Below are 26,407 nucleotides of genomic sequence, written 5' to 3' on the forward strand. Positions count from 1 at the left end.
CCTCCTACTTCAGCCCTTCCCTCTGAATCCCATTTAGCACAGTAGATGTCCATCCAGGAAAACCTGCGCAGAGGCCACCAGTTCACCCCACACACACAGCTAGCAGCAGCCCCACTCAGCTGTGGGAAATTCACAACTGTTCACGTATCTCTATGCTATTCTGTGAACAAAAAAATACATTCTCCATCCGAACCACCATTCACTTCAACTAAAACACATCATTTCAGCAAAGTGCTTAGCTGTTATTCAACACAAGAAGATGTCACTATTAGGGAGCACGTGCTCAATGACATGATGTATGAACACCACTCCCAGGTTTTTCAAGTTCTGTAGAAAGAAGGACAGAGGCACAGGTAGCACCGGGCAGGACGGAAGAAGGGTGAACAGCAACACAATCATTCAAAGTGGGATTTGAAGCCAGTACCAAGCTAAGGAAAACTAGTTAGATACCATTTGTAGAAAGAGAGGTTTTACTCATAAAAGACGGGGCAAATGCCACCAAAACCTTCAAGTTAACCCAAAAAGTTACAAAAGAGTTGCTAGACCCAGATCAAGATTTTCATTCATGCAGTTCTGTATCTCCTACCCCAGGCTCTTATCAAACACCTGCACCAATCCCCAGCACATCTTCTTCAGCCTCAACTGCAGTATCAAGCCAAACCAAAGTTCTTTCTGTCTCGCACCCTGCTAATGAGGGAACTGCCACAGTTCAATTTCAGGTGAGTAACAGGTTGGCTGTTTAGGTTATTAAAGGCTGCAGAGGCAGAAAGTCACACACCTCACAAATTCACCCTCTTTCTAAGCCAGCATAAAGGGAGGTTTATAAAACAGAAACCCTCACAATTTTGCTACTACAGTCAGGGAAAACAAAAGTGGAATGAGACCTGATTCCACTCACAGGCTCATTTTCTTCCTGCCACATTTTAGCTAGCACATGCTGCTTAATAAAGCCTTTAGTGAAGAACAGCAAAACCCATATTGTGCTCTATATGTAAAAGGGCTGTTTTCTCTCGGTCCCAATTCCATTCACACAAAAGCTCCCCATGTCACCAAGTGCTTCCTCCAGAACACAAAAGAATTCTTATACCCAGAAAAGAAATACTACTCATTTTAAGGGAAGTGTCTGGAGACGTACAGAATGGGAATGAGAAGAGGAAGGGAAAGAGCAAAGCATCCTGCTCGTCATATTCCACAGCTGGGTATGGGCCTGACCAGCCACGAACAGAGACGTGATCTTCTGTTCTATCACTTGAGAGCACTTTCCTTCAAGGAGGAAAAAGAAAACCACATGGAGAATTCTTTACAGGAGCACCATGCTGACGCCTTACTTCATTTGCCCAACAGTGTTAGTTCTGGTATGAAATGCAAGGAAGGGCTGCCTCCAACCAGACCTGGTACGGAAGAACCAAATGTGCTCATCTGTCCACACAGCTTCTAATTATGCTTTATGCCCATTTTTATGCCAAATTACCTGGGTGACAGTTTCAGTATCCTCCTGATCAGTACTGTGTCGTTCCACAGAACTGTTCAATGCAGGTCTAATGCTGTCTGCACGCTGAAATGCAAACGTCATAGGTTTAATACAGCGCGTGAAATGGCGAAACAAAAACAAGTTCTTTAAACACATTCAAACTCTGTCCTCTGCAACGTCATGTGTTCTGTTCAATTTAGAAACAGATAAAGTTAGCAATAAACAGAATGCACTGCGTTGAAAGAGAATTCTCTCTGCTTCCCCACACGAAGACTCCAAATAACAGAGCTATCTGATGTGCACAGAACCAGAATTCAATATTCTTATTAACAGAAACATTGTCCCCAGACTGCTTTACTGAAATCTGCTATCACTAATTAAGAACAAGGCATCATTTTAACGACTACTTTCTTTGCAGAAAACCTTCCTAAGTACAATTCAATTATCTGTCAGTAGAGAAATCAACTGGAAATGTTCTAAAGGCTCTGCACAAGAGCGACCGAGAAGAGCTGCTTTAACTGAGCAAATATTTGTCTCTAGTCTAGCTAGGACATTTTCAATATATTTTTTTGTACATGACTGAATATACTGCATTTACAGAGATTTAAACGAAGAAAAAAATGCCAAGGGTTTTTACTAGAATTTGGCACTATATAATGGATTTGAGACTGTATAGGCAAGCAATTCATGCATCCTGCAGCCCAATCACATCAGTAAGGGGCAAGCTATAGGGCATGGGTGATAGACTCCAACCTTCCTTCATAAAGATACAAATGGACAATGTTAAAGCACACCTGAGACCCATCCTAATGCATTAAAAGGCCTCCTTCTAAGGGCCACAGCAAGGAACAGATGTGTATATCTCAATCACACCCCACTGTGAGACATTTCAATTGAGTCAGATGTTGCAACATGGAGATGTAACATACACTAGACTGCCAAAACTGGTTTGGTGCTTCCGACTGCAACATCTTCATACAGGTAAAATCTGAAGAATAATGTTGCATTAAGCTAAGCTGGATTCACCAGTGCTTTATTTTACCTCATTCTTCTCATTTGTTATTAACAGGCTCAGTTCTGTGGTAAGAAAAAGTCAGGCATTTTAGGTGCACAGTCTTACGGCTTACCTGTGTGGGGAAAGGTACCTGGATGCGCCCTTCTAGGATGTTATCAGTGGTGATCTCTACAGAGCGAGTTAGCTGCAGATCCTGTAGAACTAAGTGATAAGGAACCTGAGGGAACATCTCCTGAATCTGATGGGCCTGGAGAAAACAAGGTTTATACAGTCAGTAACAGCAGTATATAAAAGTTAGCTGGTAAGTATCTCAACAGAAAGAGATAAAAAAAATTAGCAGCTCAAAGATGCCATTTATGATATGATAACCCACATGCAGGAAGAAAAGCAAGAGGAAGAAAACCCATGCTGGCATTGACTCACAGGGCAATATTTTGACTCCATTAAAGCCACAGCAAAACTCCAGCTCCTATGGAGACACTACATGGTCCTGAAAATATAAGTTCCTGAACAGTGCTTGTAGATGCACAAAGGCTTCAAAAGCTTCCCAACACTTTTTTTTAATAACAGCCTTTTTAATAAAGATCTATACAAAATTCACATATGTGACTGAAAGTCAGATCAACACTGAAAAAAAAGATTTTTCTTTGCCCAAGGCAGTTTCCAAAATGGTACTGGTAAGGACAAGTGGAATAAGTTTTTAACAACCTACTTTCTCCAGTCACTCTGCCTACAAACCAGTTTAATAGAGTTTGGAAGCTCAAGTAAATTAAGCTGAGTTGTCAGGGAACTGTCATTATTGAATTTCAAGTTCCTTAAATAATAGCCAAATTACACAGATAAAAGTAAGAGGGCAGACAAATAATATGCTTTTAGAATCCAACAGCTAGACTTCATTAAATATTAGAATGTATATTTTAACTAATGCTGAAAGTTACAGGGGCCAGGGGGAGGAATGAGAACAACAACAATAAAAGAAGGGTGGAAGGAGTTTTGAGAGCAAAGCAAAAACTGCACCAGCTGACAGTGAGTTCAAACACTAGCAGCTACAGCAAACCTAACTCTCTGTTCTACTGCTTGTGACCCAAGCAACTGATTTAGCATTTCAGCCTCTGGCCTTTCCTTCAAAATACTTCCCTAGGTTTTTATTCAGTAATACAAAGGAGAAGTTCACGTATCTTCTATTAATAACACATAACATTTTAATAGTTTGCTAACCTGGGCCTTTCCCTTAAAGCAGGCATTTTAATATAAGTTGCCACTCTATGTTTAATAATACAGAACGCTAAGAAATCATTACTCATCCTTAACAAAAGCCCATTTGTATCACTGTGTCCAGAAAAAGAACAACTAAACGAACCTTAGATGGAGAGTTCCTGCATATTTAACTAGTAAATCATCTGCCAACACCTTACCGCTCCCTGCCCACCCTGCCTCAAACCCACTAAAAATAGTGGCCTTATTCTGTTGAGACTTAAACAGTAGTGAAGAAGAGAGATCACATTCAGGGAACCATCACTTTCATGAGATACCTCACTGAACATTTATTAACATGTTATAGCTCACAGTAGCTTTAAGAACTCAAAAGAAACAGCACTTCTCAAGCTAAATGAATTAAGTGTGTTTCGTAAGGCCATATCCTTATCTTTTTGTACATGTATGAATTCAACAAACCTGGGATTTCACCCTCAACGCTCCTATCATCATCATGAATCAGCAAGAGTTGACTGCGCTACAGAGAGACCCATCTCACACTGACAAGACACTCAGAAACAGCTATGCTGGAGCTTAGTGCTATTAAATACTAAAAAAATGAAAAGCTATAGAATGGCTTTGGTCAGTTACTGCTTAAACAACAGCCAAATTCTCTGGTTTCAGAGTCACACACTTTACTACTGCAAGTCATGAGTGAAGATAAACACTGAAAAAAAGCTAAAGAAGTTGCACTAACAAGCTGAGAAAAAGTCTGCCTACCTACACAGAAAGTACATGTAATTCTGATTTACCTGCCTCCAGAGCTGTTCTTTTATGTTTGCAGATTTGAACCATCACTTCACTAAAATAAAGCTTCTCTCACTCAGAACAATAGCTTTCATGTAGCTTCTAAACACTGTTTTGAATTCCTTCCCCCTTATGTTCTCCATCTATACGTTCCTCCGTCCCCCTGACAACACAAACAGGAAAGCTGAGGTGCAAAACTATTAAAGCAGTCTTACCATAGCATTAAGCTGGGAGTTGCTGGCTTGTGTGATACCGAGGATGTTTGTGGTATGCATGACTTCTACTGAAAAACTGGGCAGCCAGCTGGCAATTCGAGAACCTAAGAGTAAGAAATCAGCAAGAAAGTCAAGCAAAACTAGGAGGTTCTCAGCAGGCGAAGTACTTCTACATGTATTTAACCTAAGTCTTCATAGTTCCACAAGGCACACGTGAAGAGTTCTGCAATGCAGTCCACCCTACGGTCTCCCAAACATGGACATGGCTGGAGTAAATCAGTAACTGCTGATACTCTCTTCAAACACACTGTCATAGTGGCTTAACAATCCAAGGGCCAGAAGAGGATCAAGAAAACAAGACATCATTGTTTTCTTGTTTTAATGTTCCCATTAAAGGGAAAAATTAAAATGATCCAGAGCCAAATTCGGTTCTGGAATACATTAATAACTCCAGCAATTTTACTAAAAACAGGCTGATTCTGGTTCCAAAATGGGTCAGCTATACGTGGCTGGCACCACTGAGAAAATATTACTACAAAGGGACACAGCATAACTGAACAAAGTGACTCCTGCAATTGTGTGCTTAGGCTCAGCAAAGTAGGGCACACAGCTGGCTCCTTCCTCCTTCTGCATTTCCATTTAAATAAACACAGGGTTTGTTCTATGCCACTTCTCCTCCTGTCTCCACAGTAATTTTGCAGGTCTCCAAGCCACAGGAGAGCTCTGGGGAGGACAGCTATCAAAGAACAGACTGGTATTCTGAATATAGATGTCATTTGGAGACGTACATCACCCCAAAAGTGGGAGCCATGCAAGAATTTATCAGCCAGTCTCAGTGTACTTAGAAATGTCTGACCCTTCTCTGCCCATTATTCTCCTCCCACAATCTCCAAATATTGCAAAACCAGCACAAAGAATGGGTCACTTTGTAAGTCTGCAGTACCTCAGCTATATCATGGAAGCTCCATGAGGACAGAGCCCAAAGCTGAGTATTTGCACTAGTGAAACCTACTGAGAAGCAACAAGACTGCCACCAAAAACCTGGGAAACTGTAGAAGACAAGCACACACCAATGCCAAAACTATATTAAAAAAAAATCTGTAAGATAAGCAACAGAAATCAACTCTTTCAGAACAAGTTTGTCTGCACACACAGAACTCATCATGGTCTGAAATCACATCTGCTTTGTAAGTACTTACAACACGCTACTGAAAAAAAAAAAAAGAACTATGTAAAACTGTTTCAGTTACAAAATTCCTTCCAAGAATAAGCTTCTGCGGACTTCTGCACCTAATCAAGCATTCCAAGTTTCTGGCAACTTGACTGGCAAATGGACTTTTGACAACCTCACATTAGCAAGGGATAGGGGACAGATCAACTTTTAGACTGTACCACATAGGTTTTTTTCCTCTTTGACTGTCACGGATTAACCAGCCACCTGGTAACAAAAGAAGACACATGAATTTCCCATTCTGTTGGTCAACATGGCACGCAATGAATAAATGCCAGCATTAAAGCTGCTAAACACAATAACAAAACAAGGAAAAGGGAGCACTTGTACAAAATCTTTCAAGAAATCTCTGTAGCCCTGGACAACCTCAGAGACATTTAACTGAGCTCTTGCAAAAGAACCGTAAGAAACATACATGTGTTTGACAAACACAAGCAGAGGCACAGTTTAAATTTCAGGTGAAACATGGACAGAATTCCCTTCTACAGAGGCTGTTTCTTTCGTTTATTTGGGCAACAGCATCAGATATCAAATCTGCTTAGCTCACCATCAAAGTGGAAGAAGTGATTGTGCTGGTTCAAGCGTGGTCTGCCTTCTGCTACTGCCACAGGGACCAGGTTCTCATCCAGATTTTCTCTTTGGTGATCCTCCCTCACATGATGGCTGTCACTGATATTAAGAGACATTCTGCAGGTGGGGCAAGATGTATCTTGTTCCAGCCAGGACCGCAGGCACGAGCTGACAGGAAAACAGCAATATTATGGTGAGCTTGCAGCATTTTTCTAAGACATCAGTATCATGAGCAACTCAAGCCGCTGTAGCATACTCTGTACAGAGCATCAACAAGTGCACATGGACTGCTCAGAGATAATTTGTGAGGTATGCTTGATGAGCTCCTGATGACCCTGGCATAGGGTTCTTATTTCTTTCAGCTGAAAATACTCAAGTGTTTGGTTTTTATAAACAAGCATGCAGATTTATCACAAACTTAAAATACTCTCCAAGTTTGTTGTCCTTCTAGCTCAGCACAAACTAGTTTTGCCTGAAAGGGCAAACAAAACATTTCTCTCACCATTCCCAACTGAAAAAGGGCAAAAAAACCCTGGACAAATATTTAAAATATGCTGACACATTTTTACAACAGTTCTGCCAGTGTGATGTGGCAATGGCACCTCCAAAGTTTTTCAAATATCTTTTCAAAAATATCAATACCCAAATCACCTATACCCAAAGTGAGCACCACTCTGGGAACTCTCTAAACAGATTTATTAATATTAACCAGTGTTGTGCTATTACAATGTTTACCTAATTCTGAACCTTTGCTATGTTGAAGAAAGTGGGAAGTGTTTGAAATGTGGGTTTAAACACCCAGAGCTGTCTCTACTTTTTGATTCAGACTGGTAGGACCCAATTGAGGTATTTGTTGGCATGCTACACCTGATTTTCAGTATGGAAGAACTGAATTTCACAGAACTGAATACATCTCAGTACTACAAAACGTACTTCATGTTTTAGGGTGGGTTTTTTCCAGCAAAAGCTCTCAAACCACTTTAGAAAGGTAGAGACATACAAAAAAGTCAAATAAACCTGTTTTCCAAATTGCATGTTTGCAAACAAGGCACAGATCACAGGTTTGGGCTGACAGAGCAAGGAAAGGTCCTAACTGCAGGACTATAGCGAAGTCAAGGATACAAGCATTCTGCACAGTTCCTGAAGCTGCAGTGTATAGACATATTGCCAAAGTATTTTCCATCATATTTAAATGGAGGGATACACAGCATTCAGAAATTAGTGATGGATTTCCTAGAAACAACCAAAGCACTATAGCAAAGATCTACCACCTTGGTCATCAGCACATCCAGCACATTAGCACTGCTGATGCTGTCCAACTTCATCTCCATTACTACAGGAAAACCACCCTGCACACAGCAAGCTCAAATCTCTGCTACAGTTGTACTAAGAAGGTCACTTGAGAAACACCCGGAGTGACACAAGCTACCTCCAGGCTGCTGCTCCTCAACGCCTCAACCACTGAGGTGCTGTAACAGACACAAACCCCTTTCAGCCTGCATCAGCACCAAGCCCTAAAGCCTTGCACTATGCCAGCCATGGTTATACCCATTTTGTACCACACAGGCAGAAGGGCTGTCACCTACAGCACCTCAGTAGAAGGATGACTAACAACAGGTCAAGGTCAGAAACATTTCAGAGCAACAACTCTCTTGCAATTGATTGCCTCCTAAAAGCTAAAGGAGAGAGTTTCAACAGAGCTTAAAAGATTCAGACACCCACTCCCATTAAGCTTCCTTAATATTTAGGCACAGAGTTGACCTCAGCAATGTGAATCTTCCCTGCCACCTTCTCTTCTACTCCAAATAAATGGCTATGGAAAAAAAAATCCCATGTAATTGAGAAAGGACATAATATTTAGCCTGCTGACAAAATCACCAGGCTTTTATGAGAGAAACCATTCTTAGTTTTTAAATAGGATTATTAATTACATCTGGTTTTATATGCAAGCTTAAGTCATCCACTTTAACATGTTCCATCCCTAAATGCACTGAAGAGGTAAGTGTAACTTAGCTTCAGAAAAAAATACAAAAAGATCTTTTCAGACACAGAGAAAACTTTCAGAAGAGAAGACCCTGGGCTTCTCAAGTGCTCAGTAGGTAATTAAATATTCATTTGATTCAGTAGCATTGGAAGAGGAGTTTCTGCTATGGAGGCACATTATCTCATTAGAGACTTCTTAGAACAGATAAATATTTATGGTAAGGTTTGTCATAAATGACAACAAATTAGCACACAGATTATAACCTCTGGTTTGACAGTTACCAGAAAAGTAAAAAGCTATTTGCAGAAAGTAACTTGCTGATATGACACCACAGGGAGAATTTAACTGACCATATATGTTAATCACCTGGTATTTTGGAAACTCCAGATTCAATCCCCCTATCTCCTCTTGATTTTAAGCACAAGCATGAAAAATGTAAGCACTGCTACAAAAAATCTAAGAAAAGGCACATCTAGATCAGCACACCATCTCCACAAGCACCTGCTACTATTCACTATGGAGCGAGAGTAAGAAACAGGACATAGAGAAATCCTTTGACCAAAAGCCTCCCAGTTCCAACTATCAGCTGCTTAGGGACATCTTCAGCTAATTGGTGAACCTCTTTTACAGCTCTGATGGACTTATCCCCCATGAAATCATATAATCAGACCTGGCCTTCACAACTGTCCTCGGGGACTCATCACCATGCAGGGATGCACTATATAAAAATATTGACTGTTTTCTCTTTAAAGCTGATACCTGAAAGGTACTTAAGGACCTAACTCCAATTTTTCTTCCTCACCTGAAAATCAACATACCCTCATGGAAGAGGTAATTCATAGGATAAAGTGAGGGGGAAAAGAGTGTGCTTTACCACACAGTTACACAGCAAGGCAAGGCACAGACCTGCAGTTGAGATACCATAACTCGTCAACAAATGGGTAGATAGTGTTAAGATGCACACCCTTAGCTTGGGGGACAAAAGAATGCACCAGGTAAAACAACTCAAGCATGAAAATGACTGAACATGACTTGTTCTTTGTTATTACAGTGTATTGGGGTTGCGTGGCAAGGTTTTGGTAGTGGGGGGGATACAGGGGTGTCTTCTGTGAGAAGCTGCCAGAAGATTCCCCTATGCCGGCTCCAAGACAGACCCGCTGCTGGCCAAGGCCGAGCCCATCAGCAACAGTCGTAGTGACTCTGGGATAACGTATTTAAGAAGAGGGGGAAGAACTGTGCAACAGCAACTGCAGCTGAAGAGTCAGAATCTGTGAGCAGAACAACCCTGCAAACACCAAGGTCAGTGAAGAAGGAGGAGGTGCTCCAGGCACTGCAGCAAAGATTCCCCTGCAGCCTGTGGTGAAGACCCTGGTGAGGCAGGCTGTTCCCTTGCAGCCTATGGAGGTTAACAGGGGAGCAGATATCCACCTGCAGTCCGTGGAGGACCCCACGCTGAAGCAGGTAGATGCCCAAAGGAGGCTGTGACCCCACAGAGAGCCTGTGCTGGAGCAGGGTCCTGGCAGGACCTGTGGACCCATGGAGAGAGGAGCCCACACTGGAGCAGGTTTGCTGGCAGGACTTGTGACCCCGCAGGGGACCCACACTGGAGCAGGCTGTTCCTGAAGGACTGCACCCCATGGGAAGGGGCCCATGCTGGAGCAGGGAAAGAGTGTAAGGAGTCTTCCTCATGAGGAGAAAGAAGTGGCAGAGACAACATGTGATGAACTGACCACAAATCCCCAATTCCCTGTCCCATTGTGCTGCTGGAGGGGAGGAGGTAGAGAAAATCAGGAGTGAAGTCAAGCCTGGGAAGAAGGGAGAGGTAGGAGGAAAGGTTTTAAGGTTTGGGTTTTTTTCTCATTATCCTACTCTGAATTGATTGGTAATAAATTAAACTAATTTTCCCAAGTCGAGTCTGTTTTGCCCATGATGGTAATTAGTGAATGATCTCTCCCTGTCCTTATCTCAACCCATGAGCTTTCATTATATTTCATTATATTTTCTCTCCCCTGTCCAGCTGAGGAGGGAGAGTGATAGAGACTTTGGCGGGTACCTGGCATTCAGCCAGGGTCAGCCCACCACGTACAGGCAGGCCAAGATGACCCAAGCAGGAACCAATCACAGCTTTGCTGGTAGTTCATTACTTGTCATCCTGCTGTAACTTTCAGACATGCCCATATATCACTTCCTTTCTATAGTCAGGTGCACCCTCTCCAGCTCCAGAAACATACTTGTGGAAGAGATGGCCGCAAGGGAGTTTACGTGCGGATTGCATGGAGTCCCAGCAAATGGCACAGTCGTCATTATTGACTGCTAGCTCCTCTGGTGTTGCAACTGCAAACCTACAAAGAAGAAAAAGGAAGAGACAGAAGTAATGACTGCGCCAGCCTAGCATGGCCTCCCATCCAGAGAATCCCACATTGAGAAAACCTCATGCTCCACTTTAAATTTTCCTTGGGAAAGGGGTGTGTCATGGTTTTAGCTGGGATGGAGTTAATTTTCTTCATTGTGGCTGGCACAGTGCTGTGCTTTGGACTTGGTATGAAAATAATGTTGAAAACACACAGATGTTTTGGTTGTTGCTGGGTAGTGCTTGTACTAGTCAAGGACTTTTCTAGCTTCCCATGCTCTGCTAGGTGCACAAGAAGCCCAGAGGGGAGGGGGCACAGCTAAGAAAGCGGATTCAAACTGGCCAAAGGGATATTCCAGATCATGTAACATCATGCCCAGATGTTAACTGGGAGGAGCTGGCCAGGGGAGGCAGGCAGCAATCGCGGCTCAGGGACCAGCAGCATCGGTCAGTGGGTGGTGAGTGGTTGTATTGTTTGCGTTTTTTTTTTTCCTTTTTCCCCGTTTCCTTTTTATTATATTATCATTATTGTTATTATTACCATAATCATTATTATTATTTTATATTAATTATTAAACTGTTCTTATCTCAACCCATGAGTTTTCTTACTTTGGCCCTTCTGATTCTCTCCCCCATCCCACAGGGGTGAGGGGAGTGAGCGAGCAGCTGCGTGGTGTTTAGTTGCCGACTGGGGCTGAACCACAACAGTGTGCCAGCAGGTTTGCTATTTTTTTTCCATAACTCAAACTCACACTGCAAAGGAAGACACACACACACACAACCCTCCCATGCCTTCTTACAGGCACAATTTTTGCACATCTCCGCATACATCCTGAGTGCAGAAAGCTTTGACTTAATATCTTCCAAGAAGTATGATCATTAGGTTGAGAACTTCAAGTTATAATCTGTATCGATTGGGCTTATGTCATTTTTCTAAATGAGTTTTAATAGCTGTACCCATTAAGAGGTCTTGTTCGGATCACAAGCATTTCTGGTCTGACTAATTTTGGCCTCAAATTCTGCCAACCCTCATTTGTCTTTTTTTTTTTTTAAACTCGTGCCATGCGAGCAGCTACTACAGAGCACCCAAACACAGACAGTATAGAGATGAGCAGTGTAACAACATTTCACAGTACTGCTGATGTGGAATATACCTGAAAAAACAACTACACAAATGCAGCGAGCTCACTGCCATTGGCAGCTTCAGGAGGGAGCTAGAAGGTGGTTCTTCTAGAACAATCAGAATGGCAAAACCACACCAAGTCGCCCAGACAAGAAGTCTGAGAGCATCTTAAAGGGGTTCAGCATCTGCACCTTACTGAAAAGAAACAATGTACTGTGGGTGAACTTTATTACGCAGCTCTTAGCGTGATACTACAGCCATTAAATGCCTTTTCACAAAGAAAACCTCAGGAATTTCTGGATAAGTCAGTCTTCTCCATCTGGATTCCAGCAGCAGACATCAGGGCTAGTCAAACCCGCTGAAGTCCACAATAAAAATGGTAGAGTGATGTACAAGAAGAGAAAAACTCCCTGTTGCTCTTAAAATTATTAAGGACATAGCTGAGTTATGACGACATTGGATCAGAGACACAGTAGTATCTGGCGCAATACTAGGTATTAGCAGGCCTCTCGATTTCTCTATATTGCCTCAGTACAGGGGGATGGAATAAAGTAGTCCGTAGGAGCTCTCAGCTCGACTACAAGTACAAAGTCTATTTAGAGTTGGCTTCAGGTTTAATAAATATATACTTAAGCTGAGCAGGTTTTAATTAATATTTTGATTTCATTTCAGGCAGTAACTGAATCGTACAGCCTAATGAAATTAAGAGCATTTATTTCTATCACAGCCGAAGCCACTATTTGACAACTGAAACAGGCAGAGCTCTGCAGAGCTTATGCCACCCCGCTGGGCTAGTATACAAGAGAATACAGGAGAAATACTGGACAGGGGACTTCATATGTTGCCAGTAATCCATTACCAGTAATACTGCTATTACAAAAGTCAAACCTACGTATCTGTTAAAACCAGAAAGGTTGTCCCTAATAACAAATAAAATGGGTAAAAACATACTCTAAGCGTAAAGACTTAAGAGCCGAATTTGCAAGATCGCATCTCTCCAGCTTACACAATGCCATCGTTGTCTCAAAGGAACATAAAAGAATCCCAACTTCTTCATCAAGATACCAGAGCAAGCAAGAGGCTCACCTAGCTTCCATGTTTCCAACAACACGCAGGTAGTTCTTGTGCCGCCGAATTCTTCGTTGAACCTCATGAAACAGGTAGCGCAGCTGCATAAAAATCACCAGGCTCGCCATTGACAACCAGATATTGCCAAACAGCTTTGGAAAAAAACCAGAACAGTGATTAGAAACTAACACCATAGGAAACAGAGGCCGCCACAAGAAACTGCATCAGGTCTTAAAAGAAATCAAGAAACCAGGAGTGAAGAATTTTTTCTTTTGTTGAGACCATTCAGACTAACCACACGTGTTCACAGGTATTACTACATGTTACATCTTCAGACACAACTTAAGCAGCACAGCATTTGTAATAATGATAAACTGTATTCAGTCCTGTTCAGCTTCATGTCTCCTGCTGCAATAAAAATGATACAGTCTGATATTACTCAATAATAAAGCTAATTAAACACCTATTAAACAGATAATGACACAGTTAATACTCCATAACAAAGTTATTCATGAAGAATCCCATTACACAGGAAGAAAGAATGCCAGAACCCTGCACACTAGTCTCCCCTTAATTTAAATAACTTCTCTGTAATATTTGGTTCTTAAAATAAGCAAAGCAAAAAATATATAAAATATGTATACCCAGTACCCTTTATTTTAAGGCCCATCTATTTGCTCAACATTATGTCCAGTATTTCGTACCAGCATATGAATATGATGCATCAAGTCCAGTGAAAGCAAGGTTAGCTCCATGACAAAATCTGTGTAGTAGACATAAGTGCCTTTGCCCTCCCATGTTCCTTCATGGTTGAGATCCCAGAGATGAATTACATATCTGCAAGAGCAGGGAAATTAACATTATTCTATCTTTTTTGTTAAATACCATCTCTAGCATTCAAACTACTTTATCCATTTTTCAAACAACTTCTGGATATGGATTCTTTGCCCTTCCTAAGCCCAGTGCCCACACTGTGTGCTTTCCTGGGGGACTTCTTTTTAATGTTACTGGTTTCAAACAGCAACCTTTTAAAAAAGCTAAAATCAATCAATGCTTAGACATCACTGACATTACAGATACCACCAGCTGATGGAGAAGATGTAGCACTTGCTAAAAACTCCTGCATGTATCAAGAGCAAACCTTGGGATTATAGTAACTACAGACCCACATTTTTCAGCACCTGAGGTGTTTCTCAGGTAAGGCATTACAGCTTGGTGACAGTCCTGGAATGCCAACAGTGACCTGGACAAAAAGGTTCTGTGCTACACGTTGAGCCCTACACATGCATACACATGTGCATTACAGATACACATGCATGCTACTTTACCAAAGCAAAAGATCTAGACATTTAAGATCTTAACAGAAACCCAGTAGGACAACATTAAGTAGCATATATCAACCCTCATACAGCAGCACCAATCCATTTTAATCCATGCCTCAAGCTGTTAGACCCACTAAAGCTCTCCATGCATTGCAGAATTCATGCTTAAAAACAGTACAGGCTAAACTTAACCACCTTTGCCCATCTCCAAACATGCATTCGCAATTCAGCCTCTTAAATCAACATGTTACATGTACTACCTTTTTGAACAACCATCCTGCAAAACATGAGGTACTCACCGTAAAATGACATGTGCAGTTCTGACTGTCACAAGCAGAGACTGCAAAAAGAGGGGGGAGGGGGAGGGGAAAGGTACGTTAACAACATTCTGGAAGGGACAGTGGTACTGAGGTGGGAGCAAAAGGGCTGTAACACAAAATGCATTTATTGCAGCTTAACAGGTTCTTGTGAACCAACAGTCACTACAGATGACAATGTGCATGATATACCTGTGACAAACATGAAGCTTATACATAAATACAGGAGAAATTGTCCTCAAACACTCAATGTTCATGGAGTGGCCACTGTTGTGAAGTCTCACTTTTTCCCTCACTACACAGGGCACGTTATCTTTCCCGATTCTTATCACTCAGTGAGTGTTGAGACCACAACCCCAGCAACTACCTTCAGATGAAGGGAGCACACCTCTCCTCATCCCACTGCTCAAGAAAAATCTGAAGAACCAAATAGTAGCAGGAATTTGAGGAAGAACCATGGAAGCACTCTCAGATAATTTTCCCCCTTTGCTGAGTTATGAACACTGCAAAAGTAACTTCTCTCTTTAATCATACTTAACCTCTCTAGGCTAAGTACAGAATAAAAAACCCTGAGTATATCAGAAAGCATAAGCAGACCAGAAGTGTAAAGACAAGTCACCAGAAAGGTCTGTTTCCAGAGTACCTAACCACATTTCCATGGGCTCTTATCATCTAAGAAACATGGACCCACCACCTCTCTCTAACCTGTCAGGCCCACAGTGCCCATCCCTTTGTCGTATTCTCCCAGTGAAAGAACATGGGACAGGATGAACCCCCTTCAGAGACTGCCCACACTACCCTGTAGTTAGCAGGGGCCAACTGACACCAAGATGCAGGGGATTTATATGAGCAACTGAAACTATTTCTGTAAACTGGTCTGATGGCATGCCTTCAGCACAAAGTATTAAAAACAGTACAGAAGAACTATCAAAACCACCAACTTCCCAATATAGCAATAAAACAGTTGGTCTGAATAATTTTTTCCATTTGTAAAAAGCATTCTTAAAATGCTGCGATGCATATTTAAACCTTAATAGTGTCCAACATATCTGCCAACTGTTTACTAGTTGGCTTTAAAATAAGTGTTCCTGTGATGATTTAAACACCAGTGCAATCTTTTATCTAAATGAGGGCTTCAGGATAAGATGCACACATCATTCAAATGACACAAAAAACATCAAGAAGGTAACAGCACGTCATCTAGCACGCTGTTCTGTTCTCATCACAAACAACTTTCTTAAAAACTTAAATTAGCACACCAGCTGCTCCTGCGAGGCACCCTATGAGACCCTCTTCTGTCTCCTGTTACCCTGCAATGTGGGTACCAGGAAAAGACTACACTTTTTTTCACGTGAGGCTTTTGGCTACAGAGAAACTTTGGGCAGACCACAGAGGAAAAGTAAATATGTCCAAATTCTAACCATGCAAGTGGTAAAACAGAATGATTACCTGAGCTGCTGGATAGATATGCCACTGGGCACAAATTTGTGTCAAAACCAGTACATGAGGCATAAAGTCTCTGATAAGGAAGGCATCTGTCAGGTAGAAATCTGAAGAGTCTAATCTTTGCAACTTTTGAGAAGTTCATATTGTCAAGATGTGATTTATACTGGTTACTGCTGAGGCAGCAAGAGCATCAAAACTGAAAGGATGAGCTAGTGTAGATTTGTTCAAGGTGCTGGTCTCCAGTTCCTCCACTGTTTCCAGAAATGCATTTCAACATTCTGACATCAGAAATACTTCGCCAGAAGTACAACATTGCATCACAAGCTACACAACTCTGTAACCGGAGGTTCTATATGTACAGCAGGACATTTTCAGTACTGACACCTCAAGAGCTCTTGCTCTGCTCCACTACACACACATTCTCATCCCCCAGGGACTCTGTGATACTGGCAGATACTAGTCATGTAGATTAGCAGACGTCTGGAAGGCACTCAAACCCTAAGATAATGGATGCAGCTTAAGAAGCTATACAGGAAAATATGTTATTATCTATAAGGTACAATTCTAAGATTTGAATATCACTATCATTATAAAGCCTCAGCTAAGATGTATGAGACAGGATCACAGGGTGGCTGCTACAGGAATGGAGTAATTCCTTCTCACAACAAAAAAAAGGTGCAAAGATAGACTGGGCAGTATTTGCTAAACTATAATTCTCAAAAACCATACATTAAGGCAAAAAAACTTAATGTTTCCTCAAAACCAGACTGTCCTTATTCAACTTTCTCTGGGAATTTGTGCATTTCACATCCATCCTTTGCAGGCAAGAAAATGCTGACAAACAACACAGAACAAGGGGAAGCCTAACTAAAACCTGAGAAAAACATCCCTATTGCTTTACTGAAAACCCTGAAGCATCAAGCTAAATCAATGTTTGCAGAGCCAGGAGAGAGATTAATAGCTTAATGTAACTTACAGTAATTAAAACCACACTAATGGAATACACTTGGCAGTGTCCCTCTCAAAGAGCATCACACAAGCCACCACCAGGGAAATATTTTAGTCTGCAAGATTTACTGCTTTTTGCCAAGAGCTTGAGGACTGCCACGAGGTGTCACTGCTAGTGCCTTTGCAGAAAGAAACCTAAATGTTTTATTCCACTTCCATGAGTGCTGGATATTAAGGAGACTACTTGTAGTCACCCAACACATATAGAGCAGATTTAAATGGTTTAGGAAAGGGCAAGATATTGGACAATCTCATATGACAAAAGATCAAGTCAAAAGACTAGAATTCTTCTGCTTGGAGGAAAAGTCAGAAGGGGGAGAGGAGAAAGGTCTATAAAATAACAAATGGTGCAAACAAGAGTAAACAGAGAATGATTCTTTGTGGGTTTTCACCATAAATATATTAAATGATAGCCAGGGACGTTATCAGACAGAAGATTCAGAACAACTAAAAGAGCTCTTTTGTGTACTCAAAGTCGAGTTAAATGTGGAATTTGTTGCCTTTGGATATTGCAGAGGCCAAAGTATAAATGAGTTCAATGAACAATCAGACAACTTTCCAGAGTCCATCTGAAGCTTATGCAAGCCTCAGCTCATGAACGTCCTCAAACACCAGCCTGCTGCAAGCAAGGGTAGGAGACCCTTTCCTATATGCTCCTGCCCTAGTTTTGGCTGGGATAGAGTTAATTTTCTTCCTAGTAGCTGGTGCAGTGCTGTGTTTTGGATTTAGGATGAGAATAATTGCAATAACGCACTGATGTTTCAGTTGTTCCTAAGTAGTGTTTACACTAAGTCAAGGACTCTTGAGCTTCCCCTGCTCTGCCATGTGCACAAGAAGATGGGCTGGGACAGTTGACCCCAACTGTCCAAAGGGATATTCCATACCATAGCACACCATGCTCATCATATAAACTAAGAGAAAGCTGGACAGAGGGGCCCCTGCTCGGGAACTGGCTAGGCATCGGCTGGCAGGTGGTGAGCAATTGCACTGTGCATCACTTATTTTGTATAACTGTTTATTATTATTATTATTTTCCTTCCTGTGCTATTAAACTGTCTTTATCTCAACCCATGAATCTTAACTTCACACACACACCCACACACACACCCACCCACCCTACTGCAGGGGGGGAGTAAGTGAATGGCCGTGTGCTGTTTAGCTGCCTGCTGGCTTAAACCATGACAGTCCTTTCAGGGCCCAACATGGGGCTCCATGGGTTGATATAACGACAAATCTGACCAGAGCAGTTTAGAACAAATTTGTTATGAACATTCATTACATTAGTTTGATAGTCACTGGTCACAACATTGATTAATTTGCTCTGAAAATTGTTGTGCTTGTTCTCAGGGTTGCATTATACAACATCTTACTTGCCGACACATTCCCTGTTGTGCTGTTTATCACCACTGGGAGCTGTGTCAAGGTTATCGTTTTGCTGCACTGTGTAACACTGGCTTATGATATGATAAAACGGCTGGTCATAAGACAAATCTGGTATGTGTACTCAGCACTGCCGTCATCTCCGTCCTTCAGGAGCCATCTCTTGGAAACTATTAATAATTACACTTTTTACCTTTTCTCCTCAGAGAGGCAATTTACAGGGGAAATATCTTCCCCTTCCCCTCTGGGCTAGTTACAACAGCTCTTGAGAATTTTTAATATCCTTGGGATGTTCAAACTGGCATGTTCCTGTTGCTCCTACTCCTGAATGTGTTTCAGGTCTTGTTTAAACAACTATTTAAGAATACCACCCAGAGATCTACCCCGAGGCTGGATGGTTATGAGTAGCAGGGTATGTGGGATAGTATGGACAAGTACCTAGGATGGTGGGCACATCCAGTGTTTTGGAACTTCATCCCTGAACAGGTGCAGAATCCTGAAAAACTAGTAAAGTATTTGGAAGAAGTCTGCTGTCACCCTGGCAACTCCAGAGAGACACAAATCACTGCAACATGCTGGGACCTGGCCATGCCTACCAAGCCCTGTTCAACGCTATTCAGTACCCTCCAGAGGAAGAGAAGGTCTCTGGATCTGACAACAAAGCAACAGGCACTGCAGCTACTCCAACCCCAGCAACAGGCACTGCAGCTGAACCAGAGAATCAACCTGCGCTGGTATCAGTCACCCCTATACACAGGAAGAAATCTTGGAAGTGAAAGTCAGCTCATTTAGTAAGGGATGACGAAAAAGCAAGGTCATCATGAGGAAGAGGCAGAATTCTTAAACAAGGTGGTAGCCACCTGACCCCTGTCCCTGAGTGATCTGTGAGATATGCAAAAATATTTTGGCCATCATCTAGGTGAGCGCTTTGTCACCTGGCTGCTCCAATGCTGGGATAACGGGGCCAGTAGCCTGGAATTAGAGGGCAAGGAAGCCGAGCAGCTGGGATCCCTTTCTAGGGAAGGGGGCATTGACAAAGTGATTGGAAAAGGGGCATGAGCCCTCATCCTCTGGAGGCCACTGCTGTCTGGTGTGAAGGAAAGGTATCCCTTCAAGGAATATGTTATATATTGCCCATCACGGAAAGAGATATCCAGTACCTGAGGAAATGAGCCGTGCTGGAGGTAATTTATAGTGACCTGGACAAAAAGCGATTATCCAAAGATCTAGATGCAGTCCGGTGCACACAACCCACGTGGCAGAAGTTTGTACAGAGCACACCATTGTTACATGCCAAATCATTGGCAATGCTGGCCTGGAAATATGGAGAGGAACCAACAGTGGATGAATTGGCTGGCCAGCTCCAGCAGTACAAAGAAAATGTTTCTTCCTCCCTCGTCTCAGTTGTGAGGAAACTGTCCCAGAATGTCCAGCAGCTAAAAAACAACAGGTCCTTCTCCTCACCTGTATGGACCAGTATCTCAGCTAGTAGGAGTAAGTGTTCCTCTGCTCAAGAAAGAGGAGACAGAATACACACCACGGAACGCTCTATGGTTTTACCTGCATGATCACGGAGAGGACATGAGGAAGCAGGAAGGAAAAATCTACCTCGACCCTAGAGGCACCGGTACGTGAATTGCAAGGAAAAACAGCCACAAAAGAGGGTTCATCCAGGAAAATTGCTGCTCCAGTTTCCAGTGGGCAGTTCCCCAGACAGAACAGAAGGGCCGATCTCACTTGTGATCTTAATGAAGGGACTTCTGACTCATGTTTACAAGAAGTGAGTAATGAATACTATGATCAGGACTAGAGGGGCCCTGCTTCCAGCCAGGTGGAAGCAAGGGACAACTGGGTTTACTGGACTATGTGGATCCGATGGCCTGGCACGTCTGACCCACAGGAGTATAAGGCTTTAGTGGACACTGGTGCACAGTGCACCCTAATGCCGTCAAGCTATACAGGGGCAGAACCCATCCGTATTGCTGGAGTGACAGGGGACCCCAACAGCTAACTGTATTCGAGGTTGAAGTGAGCCTAACTGGGCTGAGTGGCAAAAGCACCCCATTGCGCCTGGCTCCATGCATCCTTGGCATAGACTACCACAGGAGAGGGTATTTCAAGTGACTTGGAAGAACAATGATTTCGAGTGGGGCCATGAGCAACAACGAGCCTTTGAATAAATTAAACAGGAGATACTTCATGCCGTAGCCCTTGGGCCAGTCCAGGCAGGACAAGATGTAAAAAATGTGCTCTACACCGCAGCCAGGGAGAATGGCCCTACCTGGAGCCTCTGGCAGAAAGCACATGGGGAGACCCGAGGTCAACGCCTAGGGTTTTGGAGCTGTGGATACAGAGGGTCTGAAGCCTGCTATAATCCCACTGAAAAAGAGGTACTGGCAGCATATGAAGGGGTTTGAGCTGCTTCAGAAGTGGTTGGTACTGAAGCACAGCTCCTCCTGGCACCCCGACTGCCAGTGCTGGGCTGGATGTTCAAAGGGGGGGGACATGACTCCTCTACACATCATGCAACTGATGCTACATGGAGTAAATGGGTTGCACTGATCACCCAGTGGGCTCGAGTAGGAAACCCCAGGTGCCCAGGAATCTTGGAAGTGATTATGGACTGGCCAGAAGGCAAAGATTTTGGATTATCAGCAGAGGAGGAAGTAACACATGCTGAAGAAGCCCCACTGTGTAACAAACTGCCAGAAGATGAAAAGCAGTACGCCCTGTTCACTGATGGGTTCTGTCATCTTGTGGGAAAGCACCAGAGGTGGAAGGCTGTTGTATGGAGTCCTATACAACAAGTAGCAGAAACTGCTGAAGGAGAAGGTGAATCAAGCCAGTTTGCAGAGGTAAAGGCCGTCCAGCTGGCCTTATACATTGCTGAATGGGAAAAGTGGCCAGTGCTCTATCTCTATATTGATTCCTGGATGGTGGCAAATGACCTGTGGGGCTGGCTACAGCAGTGGAAGCGAAGCAACTGGCAGCGCAGAGGCAAACCCATCTGGGCTGTCACACTGTGGCAAGATATTGCTGCCCGGGTAGAGAACCTGGTTGTAAAGGTATGTCACGGGGATGCTCACGTCCCCAAGAATCGGGCCACTGAAGAACATCGAAAACAACCAGCAGGTAGATCAGGCTGCCAAGATTGAAGTGGCTCAGGTGGATCTGGACTGGCAGCATAAGGGTGAATTACATATAGCTTGGTGGGCCCATGACACGTCAGGCCATCAAGGAAGACATGCAACATACAGGTGGGCTTGTGACCGAGGGGTGGACTTGACCATGGACGTTATTGCGCAGGTTATCCACGAAGGTGAAATGTGCGCTGCAATCAAGCAAGCGAAGTGGGTAAAGCCTCTGTGGTATGGGGGACGGTGGCTGAAATATAAATATGGGGAGGCCTGGCAAATTGACCATATCACACTCCCACAGACCTGCCAAGGCAAGCAACACATGCTCACCATGGTGGAAGCAAATACTGCATGGCCAGAACCATATCCCGTCCCCCATGCCACCGCCCAGAACACTATCCTGGGCCTGGAAAACCAAGTCTCATGGCAACATGACACCCCAGAGAGAATTGAGTCAGACAACGGGACTCATTTCCAAAACAACCTCATAGACACCTGGGCCAAAGAGCACGAGATTGAGTGGGTGTATCACATCCCCTATCATGCACCAGCCTCCGGGACAGTCAAATGACACAATGGGCTGTTAAAGACTACACTGAGAGCAATGGGGGGTGGGACGTTCAAACACTGGGGTACACTTTTAGCAAAAGCCACCTGGTTAGTGAACACTAGAGGATCTGCAAATCAAGCTGATCCTGCCCAATCAAAGACTTTAAATACTGGAGAGGGGGATAAAGTCCCTGTAGTGCACACAAAAAATATGCTGGAGAAGACAGTCTGGATTACTCCCATCTCAGGCAAAGGCAAATCCATTCATGGGATTGCTTTTGCTCAAGGACCTGGGTGCACTTGGTGGGTGATGTGGGAGGATGCGTACCTCAAGGGGACTTGATTTTGGGTGAAAATAGGCAGTGAACTGAATTGTATGATGTTAATTGCTATATAATACTGTATGTATGTCATCACTTCTACGGTTGCAATATGCCATATCAACAGTATTACAGTAAGAATGACCCAGACTAATAAAGAATGAACTCTGATGAAAACAGAGCAAAGCACAGTGATAATAGAACCAGAACTGGCTTCACCATGCAACAATCCACCACATGCCATCTCTCCTGCCCTGAAGGACTTTATGACAGATGGAGCCCAAGGACATGGACTACGTGAACACAATGAACATTTTATAGGGAATGATATCTGCATGTATATATCAAAAGACAGGAAAAGTAGGGATGATTAACTGGAATGTATTGGAAAGTGTGGGACCTGGGCATGAGGTAGATGGTATAGAATAAGGGGTGGATACTGTCCTGGTTTTGGCTGGGATAGAGTTAATTTTCTTCCTAGTAGCTGGTGCAGTGCTGTGTTTTGGATTTAGGATGAGAATAATTGCAATAACGCACTGATGTTTCAGTTGTTCCTAAGTAGTGTTTACACTAAGTCAAGGACTCTTGAGCTTCCCCTGCTCTGCCATGTGCACAAGAAGATGGGCTGGGACAGTTGACCCCAACTGTCCAAAGGGATATTCCATACCATAGCACACCATGCTCATCATATAAACTAAGAGAAAGCTGGACAGAGGGGCCCCTGCTCGGGAACTGGCTAGGCATCGGCTGGCAGGTGGTGAGCAATTGCACTGTGCATCACTTATTTTGTATAACTGTTTATTATTATTATTATTTTCCTTCCTGTGCTATTAAACTGTCTTTATCTCAACCCACAAATCTTAACTTCACACACACACACCCCCCCACCCACCCTACTGCAGGGGGGGAGTAAGTGAATGGCTGTGTGGTGTTTAGGTGCTGGGTTAAACCACAGTTCCCCACAAACCTCCTCTGCTGTCCACCAGCAGCACAGCAGGCTGTGTGGATCCATGGCTTGACTGAGGACCATAGGCTTACACTGGCTAAGCTGCTCCTTTGTTAATAAGCAGACAGAACAGCTCCCACTGAAATGAACAGCTGAGCCGCATCCTGCGACCCAAAACACATACAGCAGCACATGGCACAGCGCTAACGAGGCCATGCTTTGGCACAGTAACACTCCCTGATAAACCTACACCACACTGGTACAAGTCTGATACATCCTTCTGCCAAGCTAAGAGACGAGACACAACACCAACAGGACTCCGCCTATTAAGAGACACTGACAAATCTTCAATACACTTCCACTGTGTAATTACAAATTTGCCCTTGCATATTCTCATATTCAGGGGAAAGTAAACCAACATATTAAATAACCGAACTGTGGTGTGACCAGCATCATATTCTCCAACTATCAGCCAACTGTTTTGTTTCTTCCTTGCTAACTCCAAGTATGAATTCAAGATAGGAGGGGGAAAAAAAAAAAAAATAAAAAAAATCGACCGTACATGCTACTTGTTATCTGCACTAAGGATGTACTAACATTACTTACTTGCAATTATACTGGTTACCTCCCCTTTGTTTAAGATTATTACTTCCTCAGGCAAAGCCCAACAACCCACTGTAACATCAAAAACATACTGATGTCCACTCCACAAACATATTGGTGTTTACACCACACTGCAATGGGTTCAGGAGCACATGAACATGAGTTGCTCATCTCAGCTGAGATGCATCTCTTTGCACAAACATAAGCAAATCCCATGAGTATGCCTTAAGGAAAGGATGTTAGTCTCGTTCCTTTTTGGGAGGAATAAAATAGGAAATACAAGCTCAGAGAAACAGGCTGAGGTTCACATTACACTTTCATATACACTCCCTCCCTCTCTCTAGCAGCCATTACAACTAACCCTTCTTGCAATGCTCATGAAGCACAAGCATTATTTTTAATAGGCTGATGTTTCATTTCAGCATCATCTTACAAATTTATCCTCTCGTTCTCTTCTTCAAAGATTTTTTTTGCAGGCTTAAGCTCTAAAGAGAGAAAGCATGCAGATCTGGCAACTACTCTAAACAGGGGAGGGCTTGTTTGCATCTTCAGAGTTTCATCCTTGTAGGAAACAAAAAGGAAACCCACCACGGGCCAAGATACCCCCATTGAGGGGCAAAAAGCAAAGCAGAAACCACAACACATATGAAGGAAGTCTCACCTCTGCTGCCATGAAAGCCAAGGTGTGCATGCCATGGGTGTAGCCAATAATACCACAGACAACTGCTAATCCACAGCAGGACAGGAGCATGGCTATAAGCAGGGTCAGGACTCTGATGTGGCTGCTCATGGGTGTGGTAGGAGAAAAGGAAAGCTGCAACACAAATACATAAATATGTAAAAGGTTTAAAGGAGTACTTCAACCACCCTGCCTTCCATAGTCACCTTGTCAAACAAGGCCTCATTCAGGAAAAATCTTTTGCTTTCTAGAATAAAACCAATTTCAAAACCTCAACCACGCAGTGTAGTAATAAATGATGCAGAGTAAAGCTAAAACCACACACCATCCCAAAGTCTCGCTCATATCGCTGTCATTTACATTCACCAGGCTTTTAAAGCCAGAAGGGATCATTATAATCATTTGACCTAATGTTTAGATCACCTCTGCAAGAAAACCAGGGACACTTTTTCATACAGTAGTTTCTGGATCAAATCCACAGCATCTCCTTAGGATGAACACACATTTTAGAAAGACACCCAGCCTTAATATACAGTCGTTGGGCAATGAGAATAATTGTTCTGCCAATTTTTCACCTTACAGTTGATCTGAATTTGTCCAGCTTTATCTTCCAGCCTCTAGTTCTTACAGTGTAATTTTCCTTTGGAAGAAAGACCTATCTCCCCCAAAAATTTAAGTTGCAGCTAGAGACTGTTGGACAGAGTCTACTGAAAATAGCTGTCTCATTCCATAACATATACAGCATATTGATTCTCTAAACTACCTTAACAGCAGGCTACACCTAGGCCATCTAAATCAAAGACAACCTAAGAGGCAAAGTATTTAGGTGGTTTATACCCTTATTTCCAGAGCAGGAAGGGGGAGAACAGGACAAGGAGAGAAGGAGTTGCCCAAAGATTCACTCTGGTCCGACTGATGAATTTGACTCTCATGTTTTGTTTTTCAATTGGCTCTTTCTTGCTTGTTTATATCTGGTTCAGTTCCACATCCCCGAGTTTGCAAAGCAGATCACACAAGTACCATTTGTCCAAGTAAAGAGTTACGATACATGCTCTGAATGCAGAAGGAATATAACAAGGATTTCTTCCCACAAGCTTTGTTCTTTTACAGCTTTCTGAACAACGCTAAAAATACCAGATGACTGCCTTGTTCACTGCTGTATCAATTTTCCTAACCCCAACCAATCTATTTTTGAGATCAGTGCTTAGCTACTTGTGAATTAACAGGCCTTACTGGATATAAATAAAAAAAACACTGCAAAGCACAGAGGTACCAAAAGAACCTTCATGGATTCAGTTCAGTTCAAACTTTTATTCCAGGACAGAGGAGCTGAGGAAACTGCATGTGTATTATAGATGTTTAAAAGGCAAGATTTACTGTTCAAATTCCAGTTCCTTCTTCCTTGCCTAGCCTTCAATTTCTGTATCCCTGCTGAATTTATTCCTGGTATTGACAGAAACTGGAATCTAGCTTATGGAGAAAGTTGCACTGTGGATTGTAAGGACGTTGGCAGTCAACATTTGGTAGATGTAAACGAGCTTGAAACCTGAGCACAGATTCCACAGAAACAGGCTTTGCAGATACCAAATAGCAATACCAAAGGGCACCAATCTAAGGGATGTTCTGCTGTCAAGATTTCTTCACTAAGGCAAGCTATGAAGACATCTCACGG

The 26,407-nt window shown here is 42.9% G+C and overlaps 1 protein-coding gene across 1 annotated transcript in view; it reads right to left on the reverse strand.

The window, feature by feature from the left end:
• Positions 1 to 26,407, reverse strand: part of AMFR (autocrine motility factor receptor) — a 37,308-nt gene that overhangs the window by 6,533 nt on the left and 4,368 nt on the right. The window contains exons 4-12 of the mRNA XM_075101741.1: positions 24,718 to 24,870; positions 14,650 to 14,690; positions 13,733 to 13,865; positions 13,047 to 13,180; positions 10,719 to 10,829; positions 6,481 to 6,671; positions 4,703 to 4,806; positions 2,599 to 2,733; positions 1,472 to 1,555 (exon numbers count right to left, since the gene is read on the reverse strand). Of these exons, the coding sequence (XP_074957842.1) occupies positions 1,472 to 1,555; positions 2,599 to 2,733; positions 4,703 to 4,806; positions 6,481 to 6,671; positions 10,719 to 10,829; positions 13,047 to 13,180; positions 13,733 to 13,865; positions 14,650 to 14,690; positions 24,718 to 24,870 (1,086 nt within the window). The remainder of the gene's footprint in view (positions 1 to 1,471; positions 1,556 to 2,598; positions 2,734 to 4,702; positions 4,807 to 6,480; positions 6,672 to 10,718; positions 10,830 to 13,046; positions 13,181 to 13,732; positions 13,866 to 14,649; positions 14,691 to 24,717; positions 24,871 to 26,407) is intronic.

Source organism: Phalacrocorax aristotelis, chromosome 8 (assembly GCF_949628215.1).
Source record: "Phalacrocorax aristotelis chromosome 8, bGulAri2.1, whole genome shotgun sequence".
NCBI lineage: Eukaryota > Metazoa > Chordata > Aves > Suliformes > Phalacrocoracidae > Phalacrocorax > Phalacrocorax aristotelis.